The 13,082-nt window shown below is 41.6% G+C and overlaps 1 protein-coding gene across 5 annotated transcripts in view; it reads left to right on the top strand.

The window, feature by feature from the left end:
- KCTD20 (potassium channel tetramerization domain containing 20) overlaps nt 1–13,082 on the top strand; it is a 44,371-nt gene that overhangs the window by 3,140 nt on the left and 28,149 nt on the right. For 2 of the 5 annotated variants that reach the window (XM_054027023.1, XM_054027019.1), the window contains exon 2: nt 4,184–4,268. Coding sequence is in view for 1 of the 5 variants with exons in the window: in XM_054027018.1 (XP_053882993.1) it covers nt 7,138–7,241 (104 nt within the window). In the remaining 4 variants the exon portion in view is untranslated. Of the gene's footprint in view, nt 1–4,183; nt 4,269–7,133; nt 7,242–9,187; nt 9,279–13,082 lie in introns of those variants that run through there. The other 3 variants (XM_054027018.1, XM_054027024.1, XM_054027025.1) reach the window with 3 other exon arrangements.

Here is a 13,082-nt window from a genome sequence, read left to right as displayed (position 1 = left end):
CTGGTCTCCCCCCGTGAAATCTGGTCTTTTGTGTGCTTTTACTCTATACTATAGAGATTTCACGGGGGAGACCACGTTTCTCAAATTCGGGGTCCTGACCCAAAAGGGAGTTGCAGGCAGGTCACAAGGTTATTTTAGGGTGGGTCACAGTATTGCCACCCTTTATTCTGCGCTGCCTTCAGAGCTGGGCAGCCAGAGAGCGGCGGCTGCTTACTGAGGGCCCAGCTCTGCAGGCAGCAGCGCAGAAGTAAGGGTGGCAATACCGTATCCTGCCATCCTCACTTCTGTGCTGCTGCTGGCGGTGGCTCTGCCTTCATAGCTGGGCTTCCGGCCAGCAGCTGCCACTCTCCAGCTGCCCAGCTCTGAAGGCAGCGCCGCTGCAAGCAGCAGCGCAGAAGTAAAGGTAGTAGTACCACAACACCCCCTACAATAACCTTGCAACTGCCCCCCCCCACTCCTTTTTGCGTCAGAACCCCTACATTTACAACACTGTGAAATTTCAGATTTAAATAGCTGAAATCATGAAATTTACTATTTTAAAATCCCTATGACCGTGAAATTGCCCAAAATGGACCGTGACTTTATTGGGCCCTGCTCATGACTCTTATCCACCGTAATGGGCATCTCTGCCAACAGCGTGGGGGGTGGACAGAATGGAAAAGGCTGAAGGAGACATGGTGTTAAAAACTGCTTTAAAAAGGCACTCACTCTTTAGCAAACTGGGAGACTCACGAGGAGGAAAAGAGTGGTGAACAAGAGGAGTGGGGTACTGGACAGCCCTGGACTCTCTGAAGAATGCTGACCAAGACCCAAAGGGTTCTCAGGACAGATGACGAAATGGAGGAAGGGTCTTGCATTCAGATGTTTGTTGTTTTTTCACTCCTAGATCTGTAATTCTTGTGCTTGACTGAGTAAAGTATGTCCAATTAAGAAGTTCCTTTAAAAAGGCTGTGTTTTCCTTGCTTTAACTGTCATAGTCCCCAAAGAGTTAAACTGTAAACCAGAATACCCACGAGAGTGGACCTACTGGACAGACCTTGGGGAGGGGATCTACACTGGCCTCAGAGTCTAGGGCTGTGGGGCCCCACATTCTGAAAAGGGGTATTAGACGGGTTCAGCACCCTGGGATTATAGAGGCCAGATTTAGATGCAGTGTCTAGATGCTGATCAGACCCAGTAGGCTTGAAAATATGTGGGATCCAAAGATTGGGTGTATCTGACCACAGTGAGGGAACTCGGCCAGTGCCAAAACATGTAACGTCCCCATCCTGAAGATCTTAGAGTCTAAATAGACCACACAGGTGGGTGAGGCTCTGTGGCCTGCAGTGTGCAGGAAGTCAGATTAGATGATCATGATGGTCCCTTCTGACCTTAAAGTCTATGAGATAAAGGGTAAGAGAAAGAGAGATTAAGTAACTTGCCCAAGCATGCGCAGATGGTCTGTGGCAGAGCCAGGAACAAGATCTAGATCTCGTGTCCCATTCCAGTGCCTTAACCACGAGACCATCTTTCCTCACTGTGTTGCACTGTTGAGTAATTCAAGCAGTTGGATTAATATCTCTGGTGCTGAAGTTGAGGCTAGCTTAGCAATGGTATGAGACTATGAATTGTTTGGTCTCAAACCCATTGTTGGTAGGAGGTGACATGGACTTGGTATAAGTTATTCCTTCCTGCAGTGGAGTGTCTGGGGACTTGTGCATATTTCCTGAAGAAAGCCAAATTGCTTGGAGGATTTTAACAAGAGGCCTGACTAAAACTTGATACAACTAAACAACTCTCTCTCTCTGAAATGCAGTCTTGGAGATAGGTAGTTAAGCATTTGTAAGACCACTATTAATCATTGTTAACATGTTTTTGTACCTGGGCGTGCAACCGCTCTAGGGCTGTGTCTATACCACATAGCCTGTGCTGACGTAGCTACAGTGGCCTAGCTATGCTGGCTTAGCCTCCTAGTGTATACACAATGTGCACCGATCGAAGGAGGAGTTCTGCTGGGATAGAACCCCACCACTTCAAACTTCCGTATATCTGCGTCTACACTGGGGGTTTTATCAGCATAGCTATGTTTCTAGGCGGTGTGGCTTTTTTTACACCCTCGACTGATATTGATACACTGATAAAAATGTCAAGTGTAGACCAGGCCCGGGAATAAGGTGTTTTCCTTTTTTGAGTAAGATATCACAGGGTAAAATGTTAGTGAAGACACAGCTGTTCGTAGTTTTCATACATGTTAGCAAGGACACTGGGAATGTACATTGGTATGGCTATACCCATCCCTCCGACATAGCTGCCGTTCACAGGGGCTGGAGTAATTAAGTAGACGAGAGAGAGGGCTCTCTCCCATCAGCTTAGAGCGTCTCGCTAGCAGCATACGCTCTGTGGTGTAGACATAGCTGGGGTCTCAGTCAAATGACTTGGACAGATGTGTCCTCTCTCAGTTGAATTGCCATGAAGCTGCTGTGGGAAAACAAGGAGAGAAGCTGTAGGACCAACCAGGAGACAAGACTTGGACAAGAGACAAGGGGTCCAGGTCCATTCCTCCCATAATGAAAAATGTTGCAAGGGAACTTTGTAGATATGTGAAATAGAATAGAGAGTCAAGTTTGGACTGATTTAGAGTCATTGAAATTAATGGTTTTACAGGGGGTGTAAATCAGCACAGAATTAGGCACAGAGGGAATAAGTGGATTGAATGGGACCAAATTAATCTCTGGTATAAAGTCCCTGGGGCGTCTCTGCAGTTTACCCCATGTGAATATCACTTTTCAGTGTACATCTTAAAGTACCAGAGTGTTGTTTAGTTCTTGGCTGTGGGGATTAAGAGAGCTAAATTTGTCCAAGATAAATCTAACTAACATTTTATACTACCCAGATTAATTTGACAGTGGAATAACCTGCCAAGGGAATATGTGGAAGTAACAGAAACAAGTGTAGACATGTTTCAGTGGAATCCCTGTTAGTTCTCTATGAATACTTTTCTACAGTGGCACATAAGGGGTTGGAATAAATGATCCAACAGCAGCTTTTTACTCTAGCTGGGAGTGCCAACATCATTCTCCTCATATCTTGGTGGGAAGTAGCATTATAACATCCCATTTGAACAGAACTTTCTCAAAATAGACTTCTGTGATTTTTTTTTAAAGTAAATAGCTTACGCATTGAACATGTTCTGGAACTTCCTCTTTCTGCATAATGCTTTATTTCGCAATTGCAAAACAGTTTATTGCAAAGCAAAATCTAATAAATAAAGCTTAACTGTTCCTATAATGAACACAAGGTGGCAGATAAAACCAACTCCAGAACAGGCTGACTTGGATCTTGGTATTCCTCTGCTACCAATCATTTATTTCATTTGGAAATCTGTTCCCATTTTGTTGCTCTCTTCCAAATAAAACTTGTAAAAATACGCTTGTAAGATCGGCTGCCATCTGTCTAATCTGATCAAATTTGTAATGTGCCCATTACTGTGGTCTCTGAGCTCCTTTTTGCCCGATTGGAGTGACATGCTTCAGTTTAAATGGACTGTACAAGTAAAAGCTCAAAATTAATGGATATTATGCCATTTTGACATTTAATGTCCAATTATACCTTCATGCCTCTCTCTGTTTGTTTTGTTTTAGGACGGTTTGTGGCTGGGATGATTTAGTTGGGGTTGGTCCTGTTTTGAGCATGGGGTTGGACTAAATGACCTTCTGAGGTCTCTTTCAACCCTGATCTTCTATGACTTGGGAATGAATTGGGGCAAAACCAAGATCTGTAACTTGGGTCAAAGTGTTGGTTTGAAAGAGATTGGGCAAAGGAGAGGTAAAAAGGGAAAGATGGGTAGAGGAAGGGGCAAAATTTAAAAAAAAGAGAAGGGTATACAACAGGAGATTAATGATTATTTATAACTAGGATTGGCAGAATTCCATTATTTAAAATCATTTTGACATTTTAAAGCTTTTCTAACTGTTAAAACACAAAGTGTTAACAACACATGTCAAAATGTTGTCCTTGCATCAAAATCTAATATGTTCTCAAGCAACAGTTTTTTTTTTTTTTACTTTGCTTATCAGTAAATTTAAAGATTATTATCGCTGAAAATATTTTTTCATTGGTTTGTGGGTACAGTGAAATTGATGTTTATCAACATTTACGATAAATCTAATCCTTCCAAGCCTATTTATGTGTGTTAATTTTTCAGGAAAGCAAAGATAGAGTGAAACATCAGAAGAGAAGGAAACAAAATCGTGGAAAAGGAATAAAGGTGTGACAGACACAGCAATTAGGTTAGTGAAATTTGTTTTATTTATACATCTTGCTTTTAACATTATTGTTGTGTTTTTCTGGAAAGTGCCCCACAGTTCTCTTCTTTAGGGGAGGGAGGTGAAGGCTAAATGTTTTTGGATGAGTCTGCAGTCATAGGTCTAAGTAACGTTTCACACTTAATACTACACAGACTTAATAATTTGATATGTACATATCCCACTCTAACTTTGTAAAGGTTTTTTGGCTGTTTGTTGCAAGAGTATAAGGTTTAATTGTACAAGGTACAAAGTCAGACACACTGATAAAGGAGACTGTCACAGAGCTGGTTGAGTGGCCCCTGCTGAATGCTCACCAAGCTGCTGCATTTGAATCCCACCATACAGGACCCATTTGCCTGCGAGCTTTCCTTGGACTGGGTAGGCTCCAGCATTGTCTCTTTCTTTGGCTTCTCTGGCATGCTCGCTGGGCGCACACTGTTATCCCTTCACAGAACTGGGACCTCATGGACCAGCTGCCCCGGCCCCCAGAACCAGTGTGATCACCATGACCCCCAGACACCCACATTGCTTAAATACATCCTTTCCTGAGCTTCCAACCTTGTGGATGTTCTGGATTACAGAATACCACTTGAGGAACACACAATAGTTGAAACACACAACACAGAAAATTTGCAAAAGGTTCCAAAACAAATCACTCTTTAGTTTAGATGGCACAAGCAATATAGCTATCTAGACAAAACGATAAAACACCTCCGTTTCTCCCCTTGAGTTTTCTCACTGCTCTTGAGTGTTCTTTGGGATTTGGTCAGAGTTCTTGTGAATCACTGTCCTGCACATGTTTTCTCTGAATCATGCAGCCAGCTTCCTTCTTCCTTGGCTGGTTTAGCCGTTAAAAAAGGTTGCCTCTGCTATGAAAGCATGCCCCTTTGTTCCTGTCTTGCCCCACATTTCCTTATAGTCTTTTTAAACCAATGCTCTGTCACCTCTGTCTTTTTGTTCTGCTGTTTGGGGATTTTTCCACTCTCCATTTCCCTGTCCCGGCCGATAAAGTTGATCAAAATTGTTTTCCAGTTCAGGCATGCTCCCTACAATTTCTTTTGTTTGTAGCTCCTTCCAGACAGGGTACGTAATACTGTGTCAGGGACCTCATCAATCCATGGCTGAGTCATTAGCCATTAAGGCATTCAATGACACAACAATTACATAAAATTAACTACAATTCCTACGTCATACATATATCAGAGGGGTAGCCGTGTTAGTCTGAATCTGTAAAAAGCAACAGAGGGTCCTGTGGCACCTTAGAGGCTAACATACATACGTCATACATAGATTCCCCAAATCGTCACAAAGACAAACAAAGACTGTGGAGAGAAGCACCATTTAAGGAGAGGGAGAAGTGGGAAAGCAATTATGTATCTTGAGCCTGGATTGTAACTGTTCTGTAGCTAAACAATGGTATGGAGACAGATTTATTCATCATAACATATGAATTTGCCATTAATAGTTTAACGGAAAAATAATGCCGTTTCTAATTATCTTTCAGACAATGAGAGACTACAATTTCAAGGCCAGATTCTGCCATTTTAATGTTGAGTGTAGTATCTTACTCCATGAATAGCCTCACTGAAATCAGTGGGGCTACTTGCAGACTCAAGTACTGCTCACCATGTGTAAAAGTAGCAGAATGGGTCCTTATGCTTAATTCCCATGATGGATTAGGAAAGAGCATGAAATGGTACAGTGGAAATCTGTTCTTGTGGCCATTGTCCTGGGAAAAGGTATATGTGCAGTATATTCTCGCTGCAGTCTTGTCATCTTTCTTGTATGCAGTGATCTGGCAACATTATGTAACTGACAGATTGGCTGGATGATTTGCATTTCTCATTCATAGAACTCAAAGCCCTTTAGAAAAATAGGTAAGCAACGTTAACCCTGTTTTACAAACAAGATAACTGAGGCATAAGAGTTAAATGATTTGCCCCAGCACACACAGCAAATCAAACAGTGGCGTTAGAAGGAGAATCCAGATCTCTCAACTCCTGGCCCGCTTGTCCAGTCCATCAGCTGCCATCATCAATTGCCCATCACATTTCCTAAACTTCAGCTACAGAAGAGCTGTGAGACTAGGACGAATTTCAAAATGGCCTATCAACGCTGCCCATATTTGAAAAACTTGGTCTTTCTTGTGTTGGTGAAAGGCTTCCTTTAACTATTGCAAAATTTTTATAGTAATAATCATTGACAGTAGTCATCCATCTTGGATGTTTTGGACACAACGACTCCAGCGTCTTGGCAAAGGGTTAGACTAGATGACCCTTGCGGTCCCTTCTTACCCTGTGATTCTATTAATGTATTTTTAAAAGTGGTATTTGTAAGAAAATGTTTATTCCGTATACAACATGTTTGACTGTGACTGCTATTCTTGTGCTGTATATTGTGTAACTGGAGTAAGAGATCAAATAAAAGGGGAGGGGATAGTGACAGGAAGAGAGAAACCTTGTTTGAGCTGTGAATATAATGGCTGCAGCTTTTTTGTGGAAATGACTAGTAGAAGAGGAAGATACAGTTTATCTGGGCAAATTTTACAACCGTCTCCCAGGTTATGCATAAGTAATTCCATCAACAGGAACAACTCAGCTTATGTAGAGTAAATGGGGAAGGAAAATAGAGAATGAAGAACCTTAAACCTTTCTAAAAGCAGGAGGATTTTTTCTTCCACGCTGTTCTGCCTGAGAGTGGATTAAAAGCATGTTGTTATATAACACCCTGTCACAGGAAAGGTTACTACAGTCTAGTTTTATCTACAGTTTTAGTTAATAATTATGAATGAGTTCCCCTAATCCACTGATATTAACAGTTTGGCACACATTTGAAAACTTTCTGTAGTCTAATGCTCATTGGGATGACTGGTCTTCATCAGGCGAGTGACTTTGATTGCAATACAGACTCAAGAGACAGAAGCTCACAGTATCAAAGGCATTTTAGACCGACAAGGTAAAAACACGTCATATTTTGTTACATATGTTTTGAGCCACACTTTGCTTTTGAAAGAGCTTGTGTCATTGATTTAATTCAGTGTATGCCTAGATCTTGTAATCCCATATGGTAGCTTCATTTGTTTTATAGTGGAAACTGGATAAATTAAATTAAATTAAATTATAGAGATATACCTATCTCATAGAACTGGAAGGGACCCTGAAGGGTCATTGAGTCCAGCCCCCTGCCTTCACTAGCAGGACCAAGTATTGATTTTTGCCCTAGATCCCTAAGTGGCCCCCTCAAGGATTGAACTCACAACCCTGGGTTTAGCAGGCCAATGCTCAAACCACTGAGCTATCCCTCCCCCCCGATAAACTGATAATGATTTAAATTATAGTACATGTTCATCTACTACGCTGTTGTAGGTACAGAATGTTAAGTATATGTGTACAGTATTTTTCCCCTGAAGGGCATTTTCTAATTGCTATTCATTGCATTTTTTTTAGTCCCTGCACTCTTCCCCTTCCCTTCAGACAGCCCTAGTGACCAGTGTTGAGAATCATTAGCTGATTCAGTGATCTTCAGATCACAGAGCCCTAGTGACCAGTGTTGAGAATCATTAGCTGATTCAGTGATCTTCAGATCACAGATGGTTCAATATAAATTTGTTGAAAGTTTTAGTTTTATAGTAGACAAATTGTTCAAAATTTCTCTGACCGTCAAGTGGAACAGTTTCCTTACACAAGGTCAGTTTCACTAATCCACCAAATTTCTAATGGATCCATTCATATGGTCTGTTAATTAGTGCAATGTTTCGGTGGATTTGAGCTAGACAGGTTTTAGGTTTTTTCCTCCTGATACTGCATATCTGTGGTATAAGCGGGTAGTACAAAAGTGCTTAAAATCTTTGTGTATCGTCAGTGTGATTCAAGGCCATTCATTCTCATGCTTTACTAGTGGAGCAAAGTATTGACCATACATGTATTTATGAATGCTACCAGGCACTATATTGGGCAGGTGGGGAACATATTTAAATGGTATCCCAAACTGTCTCTTGCTGCTATTATGAAATGTTGTTTGGAGAGATCAGTCATGTTAAAAACCATTTTAAAAAGCCGTGTTTGAGACTATCGCTACCCAATCTTGACCATGGTTTCTAAAACGGATTTTAATATGGCTTAGCATTTGTATAGTCTTGTAAAGCATTTTATCCCAGAACTGTTTTAAACGATTTCAAACTACTTCAGGAAGCACTGTATTAATATTAAAAGGATAGAGTGGTTTTTTTTATTCTACCGAGGTTAAACCGTTATTAATGCAGGATATATATAGTCATATATCTCCCGAGTCTTACAATGAGTACCCGTGCCACTTGATGTTACTTTTCATTAGGATGACTGCCACCTCTAGCAGGATGAGAAATAACTTTAAAAAAAAATGTTTTTGTGAATTTAGTGCTGCTGCAAAACACCAGATTGACAGCTGTTAGATTGAAATCCTCCATTTATCCTCAGAACAAGTGGAGCTTTGACAATTACCATGCCAACTCCATCATGCTTCTCTACCAATGCACCTCAACTCTAAATGGGAGGGACTGTCCACCGCTAGCAGTGAGAGGGTGTTTAGGCTTCTTGCCCATTTAGGCCTCGGTCTCTCTGTCAAGGCTGCCAACAAGAAGGCCAGTTAGTGGTGGTGACAAATGTGGACGTTTGTCTAGTTAGTAACTGGCCTGAGAACATCAAACTGATTTCACACAAGCCACAAAACAGCCATTAGATGGCAACAATTTTTGGCATTACTAGCCTGGCCTGGATTAAAATCTGTAATTGTGGAGTAAAGAGAGATTATATACATTACTAATCTCCTGAGCTATCCAGGCCCCTTAGTAAAACCTATTTTAAATTAAATCTTTTACATAGGTGTCCCGGCTTATACACCAGATGTGCTTCTCAACATGTGAACCCATCAGACTGCTGAGCAGAATGGTGCAGCTTTCCTTATAAGGCAAGAGGTTTTAAAGATCAGATTTTCTTTTCATCCTTCCTCTGTGAGGTAAGGACTCACAAAACAGGCCTTAATTTGGACCCAAAAATTGGCATAAAATAAACGTTGTCAAATCAGATAAATTTAAATTTAGCTTAAATGGATTGTGTTGTGTTCCGGAGTACACTAGAGTTTAGCAACTTTTAGTTTCAAGAGCAACAGTATTGAGAAACCTCTATGGGCACTCACTTAGTTGTCACTTTATATAGGCACCTATTTATGCGTGTTGGAGTAGGTATCATCTTGGATTTCTCGGGTTTGGTTTTTGCACAATTCTCAGTCTTTGTGGATTTCCAACAACAGATTTCCCAATAGATTTTGCTAAAAACAGTTATGCTAACTCAATATTTTTACGTGAGAGGATATTTATTAGTCCTATAAATAAGGATGTTATGGAAATATTCCTAGAAAGTATATATTATTTATAAGTGTGCTATGTCAAATGTTCATTTAGTCACGTAAACAAAGCAAGAGGTCTGTTGCCAGTGCACTGTAGTAAAGCTTAGCTATTATGAAACAGGGAGCAAAACACTTCCAACTATTAAAAACAAAGGTCCAAATCCTCAGCTGTTGCAAATTGGCTTAACACCATTGATTGGAGCTATGCAGATTTATCCCAGCTGAGGCTGTGGCCCCAGAAAAATAAATCAGCAAAACATGTGATGTTTCCCTGTGACAGCTGAAATTGTGCTAAATAAAACAGTTGTGGTCATCTCGTACAAGAGTAAACAAAATATTACTTACAGTTTGTCAACACTACCTTAAATAGACTCTACATTCTTTTTGCTTTTTATAACTGTGTCACTTTGCCATTCACTTGATTCAGCTGGTTATTCCTAGAGTGCCCACTCTAGTGACTGCTTTATCCTTTTACACTCAGAACTTTTCCTCTACTCATTCAGAAGCCCTTGTTTTTCAAGTTACAAAGCCTTTGATTTCAGAGACATTTCAGTTACTCAATATGGTATTTTCCTCGCTTGCTTTCAAGAAACCTAACTATGCTCCAGGGTCACAAGGGATTTCTACAATTAATAGCCGCATTAACTTTGACAGAGCTTTCTAGAATCTGCCTTTTTATTTTTGTTTTTCTCACGTAGTTGGTTAAAAAACAGTGGCAGTTGGAGACTAGCAGATGAGACAGGAATGAGTTAGCAGTTACTTATTGGGATTCCTTCCAAGGAGAGAAGGTGGAGTTTTAAACCGATCACAATCTTTTTAAAATAAGAGTCTAGGCGAGTAACTGATGTATGCTGAATCTGTGGGGGACCCATCGAAGGACACTTCATAGGAAACCAAAAATCTCAGTGAGTGATGAGAAGAAATTAGGATTTTTTAAGGTTGTCTTTAGAGATTTTTCTCATATGACAGATACATAAAAATAATGTGGATATTAAAAATATTTTAACATGCTGCAAATTGTTAATACATTGGTCCTGATCTGCCTTTATTTACACTGTTTCACACAGGTGTAACTCATTGACTTCAATGGAGTCACTTCTGGTTATCCCTGGTGTGAGAGGAAAAGTTCTGTTTTAGTTGTACTGTGCAAATATGTGTGCATGTTACAGTTTGCACTAAATACATACATGTACAAACTCTGAAAGCAGCTGTACATTAATAGTACTGTAATAGCAATGATCTGATATCAAATAGTCATAATTATAGTCCTTGCTTCTTCAAGGTGACTGTGATTATAGACATCATAAAACTTGAATTGCCTAAAATAAAGTTATACTCCTTGACTTGCACCTTTCACATTTTAAAAACTTCCCCCGATTGATTAGTCCTTTATAGGGACTGCACAATTTGTTCCCAAAACAAAAATACTACTTAATGTTTACAGTGCAATTCAAAGCACATTACAAAAATGGGGTTAGTAAGTTAATGACAATCAGCTAGATTTTACATGTCAGACATTTTGATTTTTTTAGATAAGATTTTTTTTAATTAAATTGAATCATATATCTAGTGTGTGTTTAATAGTGCATTCAGATTTATAATTTTCCTGACAAAATAGCCATGTGTTTTACCACTGATGAGAGTCAGAACATCTTCACATCTTATAATATTGTATTGAAATGGAAATATTGGAAATATTTTACCATTAGTTTTAGCAGTAAAAGATCAGTTCTGTTGTTCTTGTCAATGATATTTGCATTTGATTCTTTCTGAGAAATCCAGTAATGAGTCTTATATGAAAGTATCTAGGAACAACAGAAGTTTTTGATTTAGGGCCTGATCTTCTAAAGGGTAGAATTTCAGAACCACATGCAGTAATGCCTATGCAATTCTGTGTGCAGGTACCACTGGTGTGTGTGTGAATCAGGTATTTGTAGCTCTCTTGCTCGGTGTCTAAATTGTCATTTGCACATGCAACTGTCTGATTTATCCACAGTAATTGTGCATGTATATTGTAGGGTTACCATATCTCATAAATAAAAAAAGAGGACCCTCCACGGGCCCTGGCCCCGCCCATTTCCCCACCCCTAGCCCCGCCTCAACTCCGCCCCTTCCCCACCCTAACTCCGCCCCCTCCTCCCTCCCACTCCCAGCCAGGGGGAAAGGGCTGCCCCAGTGCTACCAGCTTCACGGTTTCCCGGGCAGCCCCCAGACCCTGCGCCCCCAGCCGGCGCTTCCCCAGCGCAGCTGGAGCCCGGGAGGGGAAGCGCCCAGCCGGGGGCGCAGGGTCTGGAGGCTGCCCAGCAAACCGTGAAGCCGGTAGCGCTCGGGCTTTGGGCAGCCCCTATGCCTCCGGACCCTGCACCCCCAGCTGGGCACTTCCCCTCCGGGGCTCCGGCGGCTCTGCGTAACTTACACTGTATAAGTTACACAGAGCCGAAGAGGAGCAGAGCCTCCAGCCGCTGCGGCTCTGTGTAACTGACACTGTGTCAGTTACACAGAGCCAAAGAGGAGCAGAGCCGCGGCGGCTGGAGGCTCTGGGTAACTGACACAGTGTCAGTTACACAGAGCCGCAGCGGCTGGAGGCTCTGCTCCTCTTCGGCTCTGTGTAACTTATACAGTGTAAGTTACGCAGAGCCGCCGGAGCCCCGGAGGGCTCCGGTGGCGCAGGGTCTGGAGGCACGGGGCTGCCCGAAGCCGGTAGTGTTCGGGCAGCCCGGCTCTTAAACAGAGCCGAAGAGTCGGGGAGGAGCAGAGCCGCCATTTTCCCGGACATGTTCAGCTTTTTGGCAATTCCCCCCGGACGGGGGTTTGACTGCCGAAAAGCCGGACATGTCCGGGAAAAAGAGGACGTATGGTAACCCTAGCATATTGGAACCATGATCCAAATCCAGTGGAGTCAATGAAAAGGCCCAGGATACATCATTGCATGTGTGTGTGCAACTGCATGATTCTGCCCTCTTCAAAATTTGACTCTTAATTCCTTAATATCTGGATTTAGCATTTGTAGTGGGAGAGTGGACTAGGGTATGTTGTAAAGTGAAATTGAAAACCTAACCCTAGGGGATCAGGAGCTGCATCTTTCCTACCCGGCTACTAGTGGAAAACCAGCATAAAACAGGTGTCCAAGAGAATGTTTTAAAACGTCAAGCTTGAAAGAATGTTATTTCTTAGCTATCTGGCCATATTTAAACTAAATGTACATATTCTTGCATATGCAAACATTCTCTCTCTCTCTCCCCCTCTAGTGTGTGTGTGTCTGTCTCTCTCTCTCTCATATATGCTGGGCAAGGACTTTTAATTTGAAATATTAACATGAATCAGACATCTGGGTTTTAGGGGAGGAGCTTTTGTCGCTGCAGCATAAACAGTTTAAACTCTGGAGCTTCTTTATGACTTAGCTTTTTCCTTTTA

This window comes from Malaclemys terrapin, chromosome 4 (assembly GCF_027887155.1).
Source record: "Malaclemys terrapin pileata isolate rMalTer1 chromosome 4, rMalTer1.hap1, whole genome shotgun sequence".
Classification (NCBI taxonomy): Eukaryota; Metazoa; Chordata; order Testudines; family Emydidae; genus Malaclemys; species Malaclemys terrapin.
Note: the sequence above shows the minus strand (reverse complement) of the source record. Positions and strands in the feature narration are given on the sequence as shown.